We start from the raw sequence: 23249 nt of genomic DNA on the forward strand, positions 1-23249 counted from the left end.
GCCGTCTTAGTTTAAGCAGGTCAAAATGAGGTTGGCTCCAGCAGCTTGTAACCAATCGCATTGGTACATCGAGCAGATATGGCATATGATATTCAATAGGTATAAGTTAGACGCTAGTGCTGCCAACCTTATTTCTGACCCGCTAAAATTAGGAGGATCAGAAATGATTTTACTCGGATGTACACCGGCTGTACGAAAGGTGTCATGGACAATTGTCAAGCAGCTGCGTACTAAATATTTGCATAGTTTTTCAAACCAAAAGTTAATCGGTGATCCTTGTATTCCAGGCAAGCATTAATTATATTTGGAAGTAAACTAGAAAGATTAATACAACATAAAAATTGGTTCCAACATTCTGGTATAAATTACTGAAATATTCGTGTGATACACTTCGCGCGCGGTAAATTTTTTTTTCTATCTATGTTCATTGAATCTCAGAATTGATACTGTTCTTTGTTCTAAATGCGAAATTTTCGATTAGAAATGCTTTCTTCTAGGCCAAAAGTGATCGTTGTGGCCCATACTAATCTAGGAAAATTATGTCATTTATCATGGACATTGCTCTTGCCCATGCATTGGCTCCATCACAACCCTATTAAAATATTTGACAATAATTACCATATGGTAATTGCAGAGATTTTAATTGCAACACTGATCTAACAATTTGTATAAAATTCAAAAAGAAACATTTGGACTTTATAAGAGCATTTTCACAATCATGCAAACAATACAGAAATTGAATTTGACGCAAATGGCGTGGTAATGACTGCAAATCTGGGTGTATTGGGACTCTGAAGTAAACAATAAAATATAAGAGATGTTATAGTATTACAGTCCACATTCAATAATCAGTTACTTATATTAAATAAAATTCATATAAAAAAAGTCGTCTGAATTCAGTCATGTTTTGATAATTTCCTCAATTTCCCTAAATCGACAGATCAACTACAAACCGCGCAAAATCCTAAAAAGTGCAATGTGCATCAAAATATTCATATTGCCATCAAACCAGTAAGCATAATAATACAAGCACGCCTGGTCTGTCAAATTTCTCGTCAAATGAAAAAAAAATAAAATTCACTCAATATGATGTGGAAATACGTGAAGCTGGATTTATGAAAAATAAATATACGTAACAATGTAATCTTCTTTCAATTACAGATGACGATTTTTCTCACTAATAAGTTACGTTATAAGTTGTTAACATTGTATCTTAAAAATAACGATACTTCAATCACGAAATATAGGTGAATAATTATACAAGTTGAAAGATCGGAGTATCATTTGATTTACTTATGATCTTTAATCTACTTGATTTCGATCAATATACTGATTGTGTATGAGGAAAGAAACCAAATTGGTGAACACCAGACAGGTGAAACATCATTGCAAGAAACCTGCGTTCAAGTTTCGAATGAATCATACATATTCTTTCAAGAATATCAATGTTCTAACTGCACACAATACAAATTGTGAAATTTGAAATACAAAATTTAAAGACAATTAGATGACTTTTCTAGTAATTATCCAAATTAAAATACATTTTGACCGCACATCATTTTCATTTCAAGATATTTAATGATACGTTAAATAAGCGGAAACATAAGATAGAAGGTTGAAAATACAGGTGTTCAAGATTCGTTAATTTGGAGTTGACGAATCTTCAGAATTTCAAAAACGCCATGTTATATACAAAAAAAAAAAAAGCATAAGTATTACAAAATATTAGGTAACATTAAGTGATGAAATGAATTCATGGTGAAAAATAAAAATTGTATAGAAATAGAAAAATGTTCATTAGTTGAGAAATTCTGTTCAGTTCATGAATTCCAAATTTTAGACAGGCGTGGTTAAGGTTTTAGTATTCAAAATTTGAAGCAAGTACTCGCACACCCCTAGGATTAATAGTGAATGCGATAGATTGTGAAAATAGTTAGAATGAATCTTCAGCAATATAAAAAAAAAAAAAGTTAACGAGACAATGACATTTTTTACCCAATAATAATACACTGCACTTACTGGGTTATGTTGAAAAAGTGAAAGTTATCTGAATTGCGTAATTGGTTCAAAGTGATAAAATGCGTAAGATATACCAAAATTATTCTTTATAAAGGTGTACTTATTTTTCATAGTTAGTACTGAGAACTCTATCCCTATGGATCGCACATGTACAACCATCATTAGGTTACATTAGAACTGTAATTCTGGACAAAACTTTCCACTATACATCAGCGTATTATATTATTATCAATTTTGGCGTCTCATTCACTTTTTGTAATTATTATCATTGTTCTTAAATTTAAACCATTATTAAACATACCCACATACGTTTTGAGCAACCGTCACAAGCTGTTAGCTGGAACTTTTCTATATCATGACTAGAACACCCTTCTCTACACACTATGCTGACCATAAGTAAATAACTTACCCAGTAGATGAGAGGAAGTACTCCTTATTCACACAGTTGCGTAGACAATCCGGAATGCGACCGACAATAGCACGTCGTATTTCACTGGCAGCCATTTCGCGAAGTTCTGTGCAGCTTGCGTCACTATAGAACGCAGCATGTGGTGTGCACAACAGATTTGGTGCATCCTTCAACGGACCTAAACATTGAATTTTCACTTTTCCATCAAATTCTCTAAAGCTTCGACGACACACAGTGATGGAACTTCATTCACTGTTCTATATACAGATATTTTTCTGACACTATGGATACAATTTCCATGCGATTTAGGAAATGTTGTTATAATTGCGCATGGAATTTTCAAAATCGACTATTGCATGAAATCGACCATATTTGGGAAAATAGTATGGCTTAATGTGGAGGTTAGACGTTGTTTACATAAACCTAAAATTATTATTCTTCCAAATAAAATTAAAATAAGACTTCATGAACAATATTCAAAAATGAAAAGGTCAGCAACACAAACTGAATTACAAACATACGTGCAATAGGGGATCTGAAAACTTTTTGCGAATATTGTTCAAGCTATTTCAAGGAAATGCTTAGCGTGATTGATGAAACAATTGCTTAGAATGCTTCGGCAAATGATATAAATCAAATATCCTACGTTATTCTGATATTCTTGTGAAATAGATTATTGCGTAGAAAAATTCGATGTATTCGAAAACAATGCTAACCAGAGAACAAAAAAGCTTGGCTGTTATAGCTTCTAAAAATCGCTCAGTTTGAATGTTTGGATAAAGTAGACCAGGGCAAAATGAGATACTTGGAAAATTGCGTGTAAAAGTGGTGAGAGATATTGGGACAAATTGAAATATGAAGAAAAAATTCAAAGAATGAATTAAAACCTATTTCAATTGTTAATTATACGAACATAAATCACTGTATATTGTAGTAGAATATCAAAACTTAGAATCGTTCGTTTCATTCACCAATCAATATATTTTTATTAAGTGTTATCAATTTATGTCAAGTTTCAATGGCCACTAGATGGTAACCCAAAGCTGTAAATTACTGAAAAAAATGGTGTCCATCATCACATACTTTATGTCCTTTCAAAATTTCATTCGAATCAAATAAAGTGTTTTCTTCGTGACTCAGCACCTAAGTAGCTGGTAGTAAAAGAAGTTCCAAAAGTTTCATGGCTCGTCTCTAAAAAAATAGCTAATGCAGCATAACATTTTATGGGAATTGGTTTAGCCATTTTTTCTAGAATTTAGGATACACAATATAATTATTCAAAAGTAAAACAATTTGCCGTTTTATAACTGGAAGTGTTGGAAGCTTGAATAATTTCATACATCATGCTGTCCAAGGTTCATCCAAATTCGACAAGCAGTTCACCTGCAATTCAGGACTCACAAGGCAACGTGTCTTGCAATTACATATTGAATGGGCTCTCTGCTTTGCAATCGTGCCCAACAAATAAACCAAGATTATGCATCGATATTAAAATCATAATCTTAAATAATTAATCCAGTCACGATTCTAAAATTTGATGGTAGAAATATTAGATGCTAGGTACAGCAAACCGAAAAAGACACTAAAGTTAAAATACTATAATGTTATTGATATTGTAGACTTTTTAATGAAACTGTTGAGCCATCATAGAAACAGGGTATTAACACAGCTTCAGAAGTTTTAGTCAAAGCAAGTTATACCGAAATCAATGCACTTTCAGGGTGGTGAAAGAAATCAAAGTACATTTCCTAAGATCTCACTGATTTCCAGAAGCCATTTTCCCCAAATTCCCGGCCATTTTTTCACCATTAATACCTACTATCATGCTTCAGAAATGGGCATGTAAATTCTGTTCAAGGTAACTTGTAGAGAATGATGCAATAAAATCAAGCAGATGTTACATCAAAGTGAAAATTGAAAAATGATTCGTTTTATCTCAAATGAATGAAAATTTAACTTATCGTTCATTATTATTGATAACACTGAAATAGCTTTGGTAGACCACACAGAAATATCTTTCCAATATGTCCCTGAGTTTGATGAGGACTCGACTAATTTCCCGAAGTTTTCCAGAGCCCAAAAATTCAGTAATTTCCTGATTCTGTCACCCAGCTGTGTTTGAAAAAATTAAATCTGTGACTTGTTTTTACAAAAACAAAACCCAGTAGCAACAAGATTACTGATTAAAGAAATATTTGTCCAGCAAACATTACATCCCACTGTTGTACAGCAGCAGTGCTCCGATAAGAGACTATCACTTGTTTTCAAAGAAAAACGTAAAACTCGTACAATTGTTGAAGTTGCAGAGTTACAACAATCAAATATTTTCAAAATTCTGAATGGCTAGACGTATTGATTGATAAAATTCAAACGAGGCTGAAGCTAGCAGCCAGAATTAGCAGCCAAACGTTCTACTGTTCATTCAAATAAGGTAATGAAGTTTGAAAATTTAAATTTTGTGAAATACCTTTAACGTCTAATTCTTTTCTAAAATTGTGAGGATTAAACTGAACTACATTTTTCTATTTCCAAAAAGTTTAACACGTTTGGCTGCAAACTCTGGCTGCTAGCTTCAGCTTCATGAAGTCCAGTATTTCAATTCAAACTCAGGAATAAGCCTCCAGATAAACGTACAATTCTGAACAATCGACAGTATTTCATTGGTGCGAACATAAAAACAATTTTGATATAGTTGATCACCGATTTGATATAGAGAAGGTGATTTAGTTACTTCAAGAACTGAACCTCAATTCACATTTCCAAATGTATTGCAATAAGCTGTTCATCTGTTTTTAAAAATGACAATTACTAATCAATGACAATAGAAATAATTTGAAGTAATAAGCTTTATGCAAGTATATACATCAAAGTAAAATTCACTAAAAATATAGATTCTCAAAGTTCAGCAGACATGTGCAAACAGCATACAATATTTTAAAGTGGCAATAAATCACTCCGCAATTAAAAATTTCGAATTTCCTGCACTGCCTTGAATTCGAAACAGAACAGATTTCATGCATGATATTGTTGGATGCACATACATACAAGCAGTAGGGTAAAAAAATGTTTATTCAATAGGATTTAAGGACGAGGGATCATGATATCTACGCAAAAAAAGTGATCTCATAGACACAAGAATCTAATTACCAATTATGTAAATGGAATATAGTTATCACCAATAATTGTACCCATTCCATTTATAGATACATTGGACCACAGATTTCGACTTAAATTTGACTCAATCAAGCAAAGAATACATGAAATGGTTAATAACTATTTCAATCTCTACATCATGAGCACAAAAACTTGAGCATCGTAAAATACGTAAGGCAACATATCAAAATGGGCAATAATGCGCTAGTGATAATTAACCATTATATGGATTAACTATTTCGTCACTTTACACATTGAAGAACTGAGAAAACACTAAGTAGGTACCATATTGTTCTGAATATAAGCCAGTTTTTTGTCGTTGACATCACCCGCCAAAATTGTCCTAGTCTTATGCGCGGACCCGTTTTATGTGCGGGTAACTAAAAAAAATACCCTGAAATATTGTCTCAGAATTGGGGGTCGTCTTATATGCGGGGCCGTTTTTACTCGGAGCAATACGGTAATTGTTTGATGCATATGAGTAGAGTGATATTGGATAGTAGATATTAATTGGGTAAGGTTTTGTTAGGCCAAATAGAACTCACATTGGGCGGACTGACCCTGAAAGACATTGTAGGGTTCGTTCTCATGGACATCTAACGCTGCAGCACGAATACGCTCTTGTTTAAGTGCTGCTGCGAGCGCATCATCATCAACTAAGCCACCTCGTGCTGTGTTGACCAAAAACGCTCCTGGTCTCATCTAAATCAGAATAAACATTACTATTATTCATATCATGTTATACATTTTGCAACACATTATTACATAATATAATGATCGCAACAGTTTTCACTGAATGGTGCTCATTTTCATCAACAATATCATTGGTGACTGGCTTTGTATGAAAAACTAGTTTAATGTAGTTTCACAAGACAAAAATATTCATATTTTTTCAATTTTCTTAGTATCAATAGTGAGTCTATATCATTGCGCGTTCAAATTTCGTGTAATAGCAGAAAACTAGTGCTAAAAATCAAATCCATCTACAGTTCGAGTATTTATCAAGGATCATTGACATATATTATTAACGATGAAGTAATCGACAGTTTGACATCAATTATTCCATTACTCTAGCAAGATCCTAATACAAAACAGAAAATATGTAAGCCGACTGCTGACTTCTGTTACAGAAGGGCGCCGTTATTCGTCGAAACTGAAACTGTGAGATGGTATCTCTTGAGGCTTCACTTAAACATCAAATTGTAACAAGGCGCCGTACCTATACGATACATGGTTTAACGGATCCCCATACTATTGTTAATGCCAGACCAGTTACTTCACATGGGTCGGAACAGTGCCTCAAAGTGTATTCAAAGTGTAATTCCTCAAGTCCATAGCACTTCAGAGCAGATTATAGTCCGAATTAAAGTAGGATTTCACATATTTGCCAACGTACCAGTTTTGTGGGAATAAAAAAAAAAAAGAAAAAAAATGTGTGCCAGCATAATTCTGTGATCACATTATTGTTCAATGTCAAAAGCGTGCTAAAAATCTGTGAAGTTTGGTTCCTCGAAAAGATCACCTCTTATCTCATCAACGTTTATTTAACAATAGCTAGTCATTAAATTTCAACTTCTTCTCATTTACCCGCTTAAAATAGTTAATTACCTGTTTAATCGTAAATTCGTTGATTAGGTGATGATTGTGTTCGTTCAAGGTACAGTGTAGAGATACACAGTCTGATTGAAACAGGAGGTCCTAAGTACAAAAACGAAGATATATTTAAGACATGGATATTAACAATTTATGGTGAAGTGAAAGTATCGAATATCATAACATTCATTGTTGAAACAATCTGGTAGATACAAGATGACAATACAAGCAAGCTGCTGGCTAAATTACCTGCTTTGAATAATATAATGATTATACGTCAGTTGATAAATTTACCTGTAATGTATAAACCCTGGTCAGACCCAGAGATTTTTCAATGCCATCAGGAAGGTATGGGTCATAGAAAATGACATTGAAACCAAAGGCTTTGGCACGTAGAGCAACTGCCGAACCAATCCTACCAAGCCCCACGATACCGAGTGTATCACCACGTATCCTTGCACATCCTTGCGCTGCCTCTCTCACCTAAATTATTACCAGCCACAAACATTTATTATTCAAGTTTTTGATATCAAACATTACATTTTTGTATGTCATAAGGGAGGAAGTTAATTGAAATGGTAAAGAGAACCTTATCGAAAACTATCCTCCAAATAAAGTTTATTTATAAACATTCAAATTAAGTCCCAATTATAAACTAATGGTAAAAGAAATGTGGAACATTTTCAAAAACATTATTTCTTTCTCGATAATCTAATTCATCATCAATATCAATTGATTTTAGCATCTGAAGGCGCATAAGCTGTGATTAGTGGAAATGGAGTACCATAAAAAGGGCTTCTGCATATTGATGTTGCAAATCTAGATTAACTATTTTGAAATTTATTTCCATTTTCAAGCATGATTTAATTAAATTTTAGAGTGTGTAAAACATGACTTGTCGTATTTAGATTGACCCAATGTATCAGGAATTATCGGAAGATACAGGTAACAAAAAGAAAAATATTTCAACAAACTTTTGTGATACAATTCTAATTTCGTCACAATAATCACCTGTTCAGGCCCTGTGAATTTCTTGCCTTCACGAACCATGTTTGCAAGCCAATAGGTACGTCGGTAAAGATTTAGAATCAGACATAAAGTAGTATCTGCAACCTCTTCAACTCCGTAGCCAGGTACATTGCAGACAGCAATTCCAAGTTCGCCAGCTGCTTTAACGTCGATATTGTCCACTCCGGATCCAATCCTCACAATGATACGCAGAGTTTTAAATTTTTCGAGGTCCTCCTTTGTCAGTATGATAGTGTGCCACATCAGCGCACCCACCGCTTCGTTTAATACCTAGAAATAAAAATATTATAGTGAACAAAAACATTCGATTATAATTTGAAATTGACATGATTACTTCAAATTTCGTATTTTCATTTTCGTACTGAATTTCCAAGTCAGGCAGATAAGTACAACTAAACTTGCTCTCGTGCCTTCAATCATGTTCAGTGTATAGCAGATTACCAAAGTTAACGCAACGTTAGTAGAAGATCGGCAGCTGTACATCACAAGGGAAGAGAAGTTGATTTTTTTTTTGCAGTTTATGGAGTACTGGCTATTTTATAATAAAAATGATTAGTTCACTCGAGATGCACTAGAAAATTTTTAATGCCAAAGGAACGTAATACGTACATTAGATGTTTGAACACGGCTATGTAATATAACACTCCTTGCAAATTCCGAGTTTTCTATAATCTAATTGAGTTCAGTTTTTTAACGAGTAATTGAATCTCTTCTATTAATTGAATCAGTTATTTGTCTAACATAATGGAGGCAGCCAGGTTCGCACTGATATATTTATTATTCTAGGATGAAAGTGATTCAAGGAAGCAGAGTGCCTGCAAACTCTAGATAAAAAAATTGCCGAATGAAACATTTTTATTATGAAAAGACTGGAAAATAAAGAATTGAGAAACTCCTTACACAAAACAAAGGTCCCTGACAATATTCTCACTATTCCAGAACATGGAAAATTCTCATTATTAGATTTTCCCTAAGCAATAGATACCCTCAACTTATATTTAAAAAAAAAAAAAAAAAAAAAAATATGCTATAACAAAGTGGTCACCACTTCAATTTGAAAAAGTCTGACAAAAACAACGGAAATTTAAATCTATCCTTACCAGTATTACAATAATATTCCACAATATTTGATGACATTTTTTTACCTCGCCAAGTAAATTCAATCGAATTCAATTTTTTTGAAATAACAACAATGACAACAACAACAATAACAACTATCAGTCACATTATACTCTTTCGAGTATGTCCCCATAAGCCGATAGCTTGAGCGGGGTGAGAGAGAGATATGATTAATAACAATTATTATGCGTCTGCAGCTGTCTCAAGATATTTAATGAAAACACCCGCTTTTGCACATGTGACAAGGACATCTCTAGAAAGCCTTGTCAAGGTGTAGCTAGACCAAATTTGAACCTTAACTGGACGATTTGCACCTGAATGATATGACCCGTCTTATGATTTTGGCGAGTTACCGCTCAGATCCTCATTGATGCACTGGAGTTTCGTTATGAAGCACTCCTGTTCCATAATCTCGCACGCTGTGTACGATGCTACTATGGTCGGTTGACCACAAGTATACAAGATTTATATAAATATTTTTGTATTCACGATTGAAGAATTCAAGATTTAATTAGGCAGATAACAATATTAAAGTGCAATATTTTAACAACCATAATATTTGTACATATTTTCATTTTCAGAATTTAGTGACTTTTCCAAGTTTTCCAAACCCGTAACTAATTTTTTTTACTGCATTAATATACGTTATGCATTTGTTTTTAATAAATAAAACTTAATATATCACAAGAATGTTATCTCCTCTGATATTATCTTGATGCAAATCTATGGAATAAAAACAAATTTAATTTAACCTTGGAAAAATAAACAAAGCATAATGTTTAGCTGAAAAAGTATAATTTCGACATCACATACAGCGCAGCATTACTCCAACTTACCTTTTCGTGAATCTCTGAAGTGGATTGAGCGTCGCAGAAGGCCACTGTTGCAACATCTTTGAGTATAGGCATTTCAATGGAACAGTCTCGCCCATCAAGAAGGGCCACGAGCGGTCGTGTCTGAATGGGTCCATTAGCAATTGGACCCCGCAGGTTCTCCATACGAGGGCGTTTGGGCATCATCTTCCGTTTGTCCATCGGTCAAACAGCCCCCCCTATTTTTATTTATTTATTTATTTTCGATTTCTCTTTCTTTATGTTTGCCAAACTCCTGTCACCAGGAGTTCCAGGATAACTGCAGTTTTTCTTGGATTTAAATTGAGGTTTAGTATTCAATTTGTAGCTGTTTAATGTTTTTTTAAACAAAAGTCTGTAACGATAGTCTTTCTCGTTTTGTTTTTGGTCCTTTTCAATCGTTTTTGTCACACAAACTGTTTTTGCAAAGCTGACTTCCGGTCGGTTTTTGGACAGGGACCGCCGAACCTCCAACGCATCACGATTTTTTGCAGAACTACACCTGAAAAAATACAGACAAGAAAAGAAGAATAAAATATTGTATTAGAGCATATTCTCAGACTGCATGTGGTAGCACTCACAAAACATTAATTAATTCGATATTTTATCATAAAGAAGTTGTAAAATTGAGAAATGCAACCTAAAAATAGGTCAAACATTTGAAGAATGAACTAAACGTAAATTTAGCGATTAACGTACAATAGTGGATTGCTTAGATTTTTTTTAAAAATAACGAAAGATTAAGGACTCGAAAACTTCGAATATCAATTTGAAAGTTAGCACAGTACTCAGCAGAACGAACAGTATTTGCGTACAAATATCGCATATTTTACTTGATTAATATTCTAGTCTGTAGCGGAAAAGATGAATTCACTCAATAACGTGTGTCTTAATGATACCTTAGTAGTGATATTTAGCCAACTAAAACGTAACCGACTGAAATTTTTTTTACACATACTTATCCCGATTACTGCTTTTACCTTTTAGGTTACCTCGGCGCGCGCCGGGTTCCCACTAGCTGAATACACAAAACTATTGTCTTTCGAATGATCACAATAAAAGCACGAGGTTATCAAAAGATTAGAATTAACGCATGTAAGTCGAGAGCGGATGAAAAACTTGGTAAAAGTATCGGAATTAGCGATGAAAGACACTGAACGCGACGAGAGTCAATGGCTGGGGCTGATGTATTATGAAAGGTTAGTACGATGGCGTTGGTCAGTGGGTGAACGTTTTCTTCCTCAACATACCTTCGTGGCATGGCCCGAACACTCGCTGCGCTCTACTACCTACCTCGATGAAAATCTAGTTGAATTTAAGAAAAAAAGGAAATAAGGGGAAACAAAATTACGTTCGACTGAAAGAGAAAAATAGAAAAACGGTCTGCGCACTTTCAATAATTCAAAAGCTTACCATCAATAGTCTCAAATTAATACACAGTGAATATTTTTACTTTTACATATATACATAAATCAAAATGACGAATATCTGAGTTATTGCTAACGCGGTATAGACTACTGGTGCGTTTATACGGTAGAGCGGGAAAACGGTGCACTAAGCATGTCCTGAAGAAAAACCACAAACTGTGACTAGTGGCGCCCCTCAAATGATCCCTGGCATCCGTGTGCGTGTACGACACGTATCTGCATTCATAGTACTATGGGAATGTTCTCTTTCATTCCCCCAACCGACAGAAACGTAATTCGTGAACTTGTCCGAATCGCATGAGACACACGAGCTCTTTTGCTTTTATTATTCCTGATTCAAGCGTGCGGCAGAAGGGAGGGGAGATTTATACATGTGTCATCAGACTTATATGACACATAATTGTCCGTATAACAACCAAGTGAAAGAAAAATAAGAAGAAAGAAATTTGACCCAAAGAAATTCGGACAATTAGACTTGATTTACACGAATAAAACGATATGCCCGGCGCGGGCTATAAAAGGGGATCAAGTGCTCGGCTCAGCAAAAAACGTGGACGCGATAGCAGTGTTACTAACACGAGAGAATGCAACCCCAGCACTTGGGCACATGTTGTGCCAACTCAGCGAAAATATAAAGCTCATATCATCTCAATGAAACGGAGGCGTAGAACAACGATTAAGGTCTTTTTGGATACTGCCAAGTGCCGAAGGTTTGGGTGATGTGAAAAATGCTCCAAGTGATCATAAAGCCGTCATTCCTTCGTTCCTTCTCTCCCTCCTTGCTTCCGTCCGTCCGTCCGTCCGTCTCTCTGACCATCGGGCGCGCACGGCGCATGTTGGGATGAAACCCATTGAATCTCCATGTTTCTATCTTATTGAAGTTAGTAACATTATCGTAACGATTCATGTGGCGGAAAAACCGTTATTTCGTTATTTTTGAATTGTCTAAATTCAGTAAACCACAATAAAACGGAACACACTCATATTTCAAAATCTTTGTTTCTTAAAAACCGTTGTAAGATTAAAAAAATAGCGATTTTTCCCCATTGTTTCGTTACGATAGCGTTACCTACTTCAACATCGTACGTTTCTTGGATACGTGCGTCGTAACCGTATCAGCAAAATTGACATTATCGTGCATGAAAATGAAGTTCACTCGTTACAGTAGCCACAGCGCATGTCGATACAACGAAAAATAAAAAGTTATAAATTAAACGGACATGCTGGAACGAAGCAAGCCCTTCGTAAAAAAAATATATATGGCATTCTGTGTCAAATCGCCGACCAGCCTATGACCTTGACTAATTTGGATTCTTATATACATATTATTTGTTTTATTATATATCATTTTTTGCAAACATTTATTCTTGTTTTTTTTTTGAGAAATTGTCAAGTTATTCTATTCAAGAAACATAGCGATTTAATTTTATTAAAAGTTAAATCATTATTGTTTTCGAGATAGCATAATAATTTGTAGAAAAAATGACTGAATTCCAGTATTTCGTGATATGTATATAAATACATTCAATAAAATCTAAAAAATGGCCAAGGTCACGGGCTGGATGATTTGTTGCGAAATCGCCCATAATTGTACATAAATATAGAAATATTTCAAAGTATACAACATGATATGCATACAAGTTTTTTTTTCTATCAAGTGCCTGACGTGTACGTATAATATTTTTTAAATAGCGATCGTGCATATACAAATTTATCATCGTACTAAACCCTTGCATTCAAACTATGTGCAACAGAGTTTTTATACTTGGGGACAACGAAGCAGAGAAAGTGGCGGCGAGCAGTTGGCGAGGCGAGCGGGCGGCGGGGGTCGGGGAAGCCAGCCGAAGTTATCCAATTATTGTCTAACCTGGGAGCAACTTCACTCGGCAAGCCCGAGGAGCGGCGCGGCAGGGCGCGACGTAAACTGGAGGGTAAGCTCACCCCACAATCGAGCCATGATAAAGTAAAGTTTGTTTCAAAACTCGACGCAGGGGTGCCCTTCTTCTCCGACTGCTATTGGCAAAACGTGAGATTTAAATTATTGTCTCAATCTGTGTAAATATGACGGATATACTGCAGGGTTTAGTTAACTTATAACCAGTGCTGTCCTCGTTTGACAATAGAACTGATTCTACTGGAATTTATCCCATGCCAAGTGTGACGTGGCATATACGTACGATACCTGCGCATGCATGCATGTTTTACTTGTATGTACGATACAATTACATTCTCGGGGCATATATGTATAATGTAAATATCAAGTACGCGGTGTTAACATGAGTCTGACGTGAGGAGCGTGGCGTCTAAATAACTGGAGTATATAGAGGTAATACGTGTCACTTTTACAAGCAAATCTCATGCTACATTTATATGCATACACAGATGACTATACACACCGCGGTGTTTGTGGTTTAGCTTCCAAACATTTCTTATTGTACATACACGAGTACGGCTTGCGTAGTTTGAAAACAAGCTTGGTTAGCCATACGAAATGCTTTAAGTTACGAATATGTTGCGACGAATGATATAAATATATTATAGAAAATAAATTGAGTAATTCTATAGTTCCATGTTCAATATTACAGATTTGTTGTTTTTTTCAATATCCCTCTGCGCTGAATTGCTTTATATCAGGCAATTGAACTTGTCACACATTGATTATATATTTAAATAGTTCAACTTCTAATTTAAGTTTTTTTTTTTCATTCAGAGACTATTTTGTTTTATAACTCGTTAAAATTTTTCGAGAAATCAGAGAACTCTACATATAGATAAGTAGAAAATTTCCCAAGTTTAACTGTTCACCGAATCCAAATTCTAGCAATTTGGCATAACTCGAATCATGTTCGCAATCAACACTGGAAATGATGCAATGGTTTTCGTCCCTCGACATATGTCAAACATGATCTTGATTTTTAACAAGAATTTATTTTTCGAAATGTCATTTTTAGTGTATAATTTTTGATTAGTGAAATAATATCGCATATAATTGTAGTTCTCTATGATGTATCCATTTATGTGAACATTCTAAACAAAAAATCCATCTACAGACGAGTTTTACGTAAAATCTTGTAATCATTATACAAAAAAAATTAATAGCCGTTACATCCCCCTCCCCCCTCCCCCCGTTTCATACGTGATTTTTTTAATGCAGTTATTTTTCGACGTTTTACAACAATAATGTCAATAAAGACGCAGGTCATCGTTGCAGAGGGACAAACCAGTATAGGTATACGGTCTATAAAGTGATTAGAAACACATGGAAAAAAAATACATCAAGGCTGTTTAAATTCAACCGAAATAATTCAACAGCATATTATAGTAACACAAGTACATGGAGTTCGTTCGCCAGATAGTTCAATGATAAACAAGAAATTGTACCTAATATACAAACGCGTTACGCGTCAGATAAGCCTTCCCTCCGTCTCCTGACTTAGGTATCAAACACAGTGGCGTAAAAGTTACGCGCGAGTATGCGAGCATGTGTGCGTGTCGGCAAGCATCACTTTAAAAGTTAGTTTTATACTACCGAAGAATCTACCAAGTTGAGAACCACCATATCGCGGGAAATAGTTCGAGTCGAGGCAAGAAGTTCACCGCGAGAACTTCGACTCAGAGTTCACTTTTTAAAAACTTGCAGCGAATTTTTGACGCCAGTGCGACGACCGGCCGACCACCCCTCCGACATTTTACATTTCCTGCCTTTTTCGTTTTTCATACTACTCTTGTCGCTCTCTTTACTGAATGAGCTGTAAGATCGGAACAGAAGTTTAAATTTATCGAAGGAAAGAATTCAAATCTAACCCTACAGTGGCACTTAATAAATTGTGACGTCACGATACTTTGTTACGCATCTGTAACAAAAACGTTGAGCGCCTCGTTTAATCAAACATGAAAAAATAGATAATTGGAACTATACTGCATATTTTTACTTCATCTACAAAATATGGGTACATTGAAAAAGCACTAGTAATTTTTAACAAATTTGAATCAATATCGACAGTAAAGGTTAAGTTCGTAATCACTGATACGTCTCCGAACAACGATTGGATATCGGTGACTTGGAATCAGGCTTCAACGTATCAAACAAGAATTAAGATTTATAGTTATACGTAAAAATATCAAGATTAAAGAGAAGTAGTTGGTATTACGTGATAGTCTAAGCTACATATATCTACCCACAAGATATTGAAACGAAAAATGGGAATTGCACATTGGTAATATAGAGAGCATAAGTCTAAATTTCCACGCTAGCAGATACTTGTAAGTATATAGTCAAAAGTAGTTGGATCGCGTAAACTATGCACTTATGCATACATAGAGAAAATTAGTAATACGTATAAAAACTATTTTGGGCAAAAATTCACAAATTATATATTGCACACATTTTTACAGTTAATATTATTTTCTACTAAACGTAACATTCTACAGTCATACTAAATCTTGAAGCACATTTTTTGGAAAACTGAATTTGGTCATACTATCCCATATGAAATAAATATTTGAATCATTGTAGCGAGACTATAAATTGCACATTCCTTACAGTCGTAGAATATTACCCGTATTTTTACGTTAATCTTATTTGCATCAGATTTTACACTCGACAATAATCGTCAATTGAAGCGAATGCCTGTGAAAACGAAAAAGTTGATCAGCACTGAACGTATAGCACCGAAAAGTTGATGAAATAACTCAAGAGGTGGTTTGCTGGCGTGACTCAAACTCCCCGCCCAGCAGGTAGGTAGATAGGTAGGTATAACCGTCGAACATTAAAAGAAAAGAGGGAGGAGGAAATATTTTTCCTCTCTGTTCGGTTGTGGCGTATGTCATTCTTGCTCTTTCCAACAAAGTACATACAACAGGCCCCCGCGGAGAGAAGAAGACTACTTAAAGTTGGCCGAAAGTTTTGGCTCGGCAGCAAAGTTAACTCAGTTAAGTTCTACGCTCCTAAAGAGAAACTTGGTCCGAACTCTCTCCCCCCTCCTGCTTCATGTGAACGAACCTCAGCCGAACGTTTCTCCCTACCTTTGGCACCGCCTCGCCATAGTATATATACATATATATCCGCACATGTATTAATACGTACACCTGAGATATACGCGTATGCATAAGGGCAGAAAACCTCTTTGAAGTTCTGCCCCGTATTGGATGAGTTGTGTGTTTTTGGATTACCCCATTCAACTCATATAATACATTCATTTGCGGGATGCACGCGCGCTTGTAATGACATGACATCGCGTTTTTTATAAACAGCCGAGTACGTGAAACCTGTTGGCGTTTCTAGTCTTGTGTTATTTTCATTCACCGTATATCGTCGCTATATTGTTATACAAAGAGACAACACCCGCCGGTCTCGTACGATTACATGGGGGTCCATTCTCGAGTATCATTTCTCTGCATGGACAATGGACATTTGGTGACAGAGTGGGACATTGAGTAGGACATGATGTGGGTCTCAATGCGTATATTACTGCAAGCGTGCGGTCCCGTTTCTCATGCCTAGAGACACATTATAGATCCATGTATAATACGAAATTGTGCGGGCTGGAAAAGAAGCATTATAAAAGAAGGGTCATTACTTTACCGGCATCCGGCCGGCATCAACCCCATTTCCTCTTCTTGTTAACCGCCGATCAACTATTGACTGTACCGTACACGCACACATGCTCGCTCCGCCGTATATATGTACATACGTACGTATAATAATCATACATCTAGACGTTTATTATACCAAGCCGAGTCCCGATCCCGCCGGTGTCCACTCACGGTCTGCCAGCAGCCAAAGCAGAGCTCCTCCGTAGAGAGACGCGAAGATGCATGCAGCAGAGCTACGACTACAACATATACTACGAAGGAATGCGCGCCCGATTACTCGGCCTTGAGAGAAACGCCGAAGAGACCCGCGCAACTTGCCGATGCGCACACGCCTGTACGAGAGTCGGTCGGTAGCGCATTCGTTCCTTCGGTACGTTTCTCTTCTTCTATCCATTCTCGTCCGTTCGTGCAATCGGCCCGTCCGCATGGGTAGACGGACGGATGGACGGACAGACCTGGCAGACAAACAGACGGTCGTTCGGTGGCGGCCTGGCGTTGCGTGTAAAGGAGGCACGACTTGTACCTGCGTTGGTATAGTATAACAGTGCGAGAAACCAGAGTTGTGTCGGGCCGAGTTAAACTCGTTGTCAATTGTCGGAGCGGCGTGTCTGTAAACGATTGAGCGTACGGAGTTATGGTAGATACTTAGTCCGGTAAATGTGCATGAAAAATAGTACTTTTTAGGTATGAATCCGGAAACTTGGTCCGAATGTGATTCGATGACGCTGAATGGAATGGTGACAATCATTTTGCAATTAACCACCGAGATCATTATAAAACAAAAGGTTAAACCGTTTAATTCGAAACCTAATAAATTTATCAAAGAATATCGCAAACACAAGTTGTTGGGGATATATAAAAAAAAAAAACCGTATAAAAGTATTGTATATTCATCTTCGTATCTTCAAAAGTAAGAGAGAAAAAAACGAAAAACCATTTAAACGGGCGGAGGGGGCACGGCAAAAATCTCCGCTTAAAATTAAAAAAAATATTAAATTCGTATATATGTCGGTTTTTTGTTGTCACATGTTGCTTTAGTAACAGTTGATCTAACTCTGTTTGAAACTAAATTTTCATTCGTCATCGTCTCTTATCTTTAAAGATACGAAGATGACCATAGGATACTTTTTTACGTTTTTTTTTCTGTCCCCAACAATTTTTGTTTGACATATTTTTTGATGATGTTATTACGTTCCAAATTAAACGGTTTAACCCTGTTTTTTATAATGATCTCGGAGGTTGGTTGCAAAACTATTATCACCATTCGATTCAGCGTCATCGAATTACTCTTTAGATGTATACTTAAAAGGTACTACCTTTCAATTTTTTTTTTCTTGACCTACTTAGTCTTATCTTAGAGTTCAAGGCCCGACGCCAAGATGATAAGATTAAAAATTTCACAATATTGTAATATTTTTCTCTCAATTTTATTTATCTTTATATGTTGCGGTAGGGAAGCTTCCGGTTTTACTTTGTCTCTGTCCTCTTTTTAGAATGTATTTCAATCAAGCCATGCCAATCAGAGCTTTCTCGACCGACGCTTTCACAGAATGCACAGTTTGTGCGAAGTGCTTCGAAATGTGTTTTCGCTGTGAGTTGAAAAGACTAAGTTATCCGGAAATGATAAGTGCCACTTCGAAGATTTTGAGCGTTATTAAACGACTTTCCGGAAAACTTAGAATACAGGTGTAATCACCTCCCAATATTTTTGGCTTGGATAAACAGTTTCCGTAGAACACACATGATGACGGCTGAATCAGCTACCAAAACAGGTTAAAACGGCAATGATTAAAATCTTTCATGGCTAATTTTAAGCACTATATGCAACGGTTTAGATACATTCTATCACCCTATCGTCACAAATACACACGTCGCAATAGACAACGTGTAAACATAATGCGGTCGAATACACTAATTGAAGATGAATGGGTAGGAAAATAACACTAACGAGAGTTTATCAGACGAAGACAAATTTCTGTCCAACTTCCGAAGCAAATAAAGTATTTCTTTCCAGAATTGAAAGTATGAAAATCGAATAATATGATATAAAATAGTTTTTCAAGCATGATTCGTTAAAAAAAAAAACCATTTCAAGTCTAGTGTTCTCATTTCTAATGCAATGATCTAGACTCTCGCTGTATGCCACATGGTAATACCTCCGTATGTACGAGTATAATGTATCCATCATCTACGGATACAATATCGGGCGTAAACTATTCAGGCATACGTAATACGTATGTATGGGAGATATAAGTGAAAGACCGCTGATAATACTGTATTCCCTGTTTTTCCTCCTTCTTTTACTATGTGCAATTCTCTTTGTTGGAAAGCTTATCGTCATGGTTTCCTATAGATAACTGTCCAGAAATACACTTGGGATAGAATCGCTGTGACTTGAAAGAAACCACAAGATTGTCCTCGTGTACATACAAACAACACAATTGATTGCATCTCCGACATGTGTAGATTTACGTCTAATGATACGGCAAAGATCCGCGAATTTCAAGATGCATTCGAAGGTGACACGAAGGAGGAACGCTAGTGGAGTGGAATGAATTCGAAATTGTTATACGACAGTTTTATCATCTTCTTTGGAGAGTTACAAGTTGCACGCCTTATTACGTATATCTATAATATGCATACCTATGTGGCAACAGATATAAATTTTCAAATGCGTGTTAGTCGTGCCATCGTCGTACGATGGTCGATGTGGAATAGTAACAGCACTAATGATGTAAGTCATGGTCGAACGGGGGACCGCTTTCCGCGAGCATACTGCATATGGCCCCGCCGATAAGAATGACAAAAAAAAAAAAAATCGATTTCCGATTGAATCGATTATTTTTTCCCGATTAATCGAGTATAACCGATTATTTTTCCTCAAAATCGGTTTTTGTATTTTACTCTCATGAACTACGCAATACAATATCAATTTTTGTGATTAAAGTATGAATTATTATCACTTTCTCACTCACTAAGTACCGATTTGATGTAATAAGTGAAAGATTAATGAACATTGTCACGTGAAATTAAAAAATAATTTCGATGTAACTATAAATTATCAAAAAAATTTTCCACTATTGACTACATACTGAAATCCACGAAATATTGGTTTCAAATGCACTGTTTCACAAAAATACGAAATAATTGATTTAGTCTGTAATCGATTTACGCGCGGAACATGCTCTTGTTATATAAAGAATCGTGCGCAACAAGAAGGCAACGGTCTTTTCGCCTCGCGTATTTACAATATCTGTCTTCGACTCACCTACGACTCATATTGCAAACTTACGCTCGACCCGAAAAGACCGAGTTTGCCCCCTTGTTACACAATATACCATTCCCCGATACGACGTGATCAATACACTCTGCGACTTTGCATATTATAAACAACCAATTTCGACAAAAAGTACTAATACTGGTGTTTGCCCTAGAATTACGTAACAGAAAATCAACTCACGACAAACACTGGATGCAGATTCTGACAGATTCAAAGCCACCCGTGTCGTCCGCTGTGCAGGTTGAATACATGGCCTTGAATCGATCAGACTTCATTTTGCCACAGGTGTATACCTTTGATTAGATTGGATAGGTATCGCTTTGTCTCGTATACTCTAGTGAGACGGATTTTTGTGTGTTTTGATTTAATTGAAAAGTGTCGAATGTCGTTGCGGATTGCCAATTAAAAAGACATCCATTCTGAATTATGTAAAAAGCATGTCAAAATATTGAGTATTACAAAATAATTACTGTAAATCTTTTATCATAAAAATAACTCTGTAAATTATCTGCTCAAATGCTACTACTATGTATTACTACAAACTAGCAGCTATAAATCAACAAGACTATTGCAAGTTCTTCGAAACCTCGTTCGAAACAGTATGTATAATTCTAATTTGGAAAAAGTTTTGCAGTTTATTATTGTATCAGGCACGGAGTAAAATCACTTATACCCAGGGATGTTACATTTGCATTATTCGAAGAAATGTATATATTAGGACATTGAAACAGTATACTCCGTAAGTTGCTGCAGACTGGTGCACTCTGTAAATTATTTAAACTCAAAAGAAATTCGTGCGTAATCCGAGTATGAGAATCGCATCGCAGCCCCCCCCCCACAAGCATCGCTTTTCTTGAATAAACACATGCGCTGTCTACGGTTGTCTCGACATAGGAGAAGATAGACAGTCAAACCAGGCCAGAGGCAGTCAGGCAATCATTGGCATGCCTGAAGGGAGAGCAAACGAACAAACCGACGAACCAGACGTATACCGACCAAAGAAGAGTAGCCCACTCGCTAAAAAGGGTGTAAGTTAGAGCTTTCTAAATGGAAGATCAATCTATCGAGACATATATTTTTGTCACAGCTTCATCTTAAAACTTGTAATATAATTTTTAAAATTGAAATTAGTTACCTACAAATCTATCTTTTTTTTTCACTATACCACAAAGGCGTTAAAAGTTACAGCGTAAGAGTTTGAAAGATCTCCGGTGCATCACTTCCTTCCCATTCGCATCTCTAGCAAAGCAAGCCAGCCAAGCCAACCAGCCAGGCAGCTCCTGCAGAGTCGGTAGAAGAACCGAGCGAAGCAGCGGCGATGTAGTTAGTTTCGCAGAGAGTTTAGTTCCAGCGGTCCACTCGGGATGACTGGGAGAAAGCCCCCCCGGCAGTGGAGGGTGGCATCTTGACTCCTAGTGGAGTGTGGCAAGCAATGGCCGGTCCGATCGATGTCTCGCCAACTTCCCCACACCCTTCCTGCGGCACAGTGGCAAGGGACAGAGACAGGGCCGCAGGAGGGGGCGAAGGGGCGGGGGCACGGACCAAGCAACGACGGCTCAACCTTCGGTGGCTTACGAAGGCCGAAACACATGAAAAGCCGTGTGCCGTTTGCAGGAGCACCTACAGGTCATACATAGATTTACTACCGCGCGCTCGATTGCTCGAGGCCAAGTGTGAGTGAACGTTACTGCCTGTGGGTGATCCGACAAACGGAAAACGGTTTGCGTGTGTTTCGGCTTTGAGAAGATGCTATAGTCCGTCTTTACCGACCGCGTTGAATGCCACTTATTCTTACCATTATCATAACCTACGCATCACTCGTGTGAAAATACTGCAGCCAGCGTAATTTTACATGCAATGCCAGATAGAGATTACAGAAAAAAAAAGCTTTGTTTGAGTGCAACAATAATGACTCGAAATATACGAATGTAGATGAATTATCACTTCTTGCAGGGTTAAATTTCCTAACATTATTTTCGCATGAAATCAAAAGATTTTTTAATAGCGTTGTTCGGAAATTGCATGTAAAATTGCGCTAATTGCGGCATTTTCGCATCAGTGCTGCGTAGGCTTCATTAGTAGTAGAAATATGTGAAATTTACTCGGTCGGTAAAGACTGATCATAGCATCGACTTAACAGAGCGCAAGTCTGTTTACAGTGGTGACGCGCATCCTCGATTTGTATATTCGACAAGGTATGAGTGTCAATATATACAGTAAACCACATGTACGATGTTGTCAACTGCGTAACGTACAATACGCGTTATCCACGAGGGTGTAATTTGGGTATATACGATTGTAAGCGATATCTACTTTGATTTTCGGTATTACTGGAGTAGGCTGTGCATGTATGTACGTACACAAGTATGATTATTTGGCCCGGAAGGTACGCACGTAGCGTGCGCAACTTATACGTCACCTAAGGTATGCGATTCATAAAAAAAATGTACAATCCTAAAAGTATATGTATTAACACTACGAGATTTGTGTTTGTTGCTTGGTGTTGTGATAACACTCATTCAACTCTAACCTAACCTTGTTTGAAGTTCAGTAGTAATGGTGTTATCATGCATGGTATTATTTGTTTGCTGGGGGATAGCGGGGAAGGAGGGTCCACCCTTATGGTTCCTAACCCAACCTAACCTATTATCCTGATCGAGGTACAACTGTGAGGGAAGAGGTAGTTTTAGCACGTACCTGCCTACCTATGGATATCGAAAACGTTAATTACACTGATACACGTTAGCACTGACATAATGGCGAGTGATTTTTCT

At 36.6% G+C, this 23249-nt stretch overlaps 1 protein-coding gene across 11 annotated transcripts in view; it reads right to left on the reverse strand.

The window, feature by feature from the left end:
- The window catches only part of LOC107227023 (C-terminal-binding protein), a 49205-nt gene that overhangs the window by 10089 nt on the left and 15867 nt on the right, over positions 1-23249 (reverse strand). For 6 of the 11 annotated variants that reach the window (XM_015668036.2, XM_046733550.1, XM_015668037.2 and 3 more), the window contains exons 2-7: positions 10159-10675; positions 8186-8473; positions 7469-7657; positions 7190-7279; positions 6127-6283; positions 2429-2606 (exon numbers count right to left, since the gene is read on the reverse strand). In XM_015668036.2, the coding sequence (XP_015523522.2) occupies positions 2429-2606; positions 6127-6283; positions 7190-7279; positions 7469-7657; positions 8186-8473; positions 10159-10356 (1100 nt within the window). In that variant the 5' untranslated portion in view covers positions 10357-10675. Of the gene's footprint in view, positions 1-2428; positions 2607-6126; positions 6284-7189; positions 7280-7468; positions 7658-8185; positions 8474-10158; positions 10676-11131; positions 11340-11423; positions 11479-11586; positions 11692-23249 lie in introns of those variants that run through there. The other 5 variants (XM_046733528.1, XM_046733540.1, XM_046733526.1 and 2 more) reach the window with 5 other exon arrangements.

This window comes from Neodiprion lecontei, chromosome 1 (genome assembly GCF_021901455.1).
Source record: "Neodiprion lecontei isolate iyNeoLeco1 chromosome 1, iyNeoLeco1.1, whole genome shotgun sequence".
Classification (NCBI taxonomy): Eukaryota; Metazoa; Arthropoda; class Insecta; order Hymenoptera; family Diprionidae; genus Neodiprion; species Neodiprion lecontei.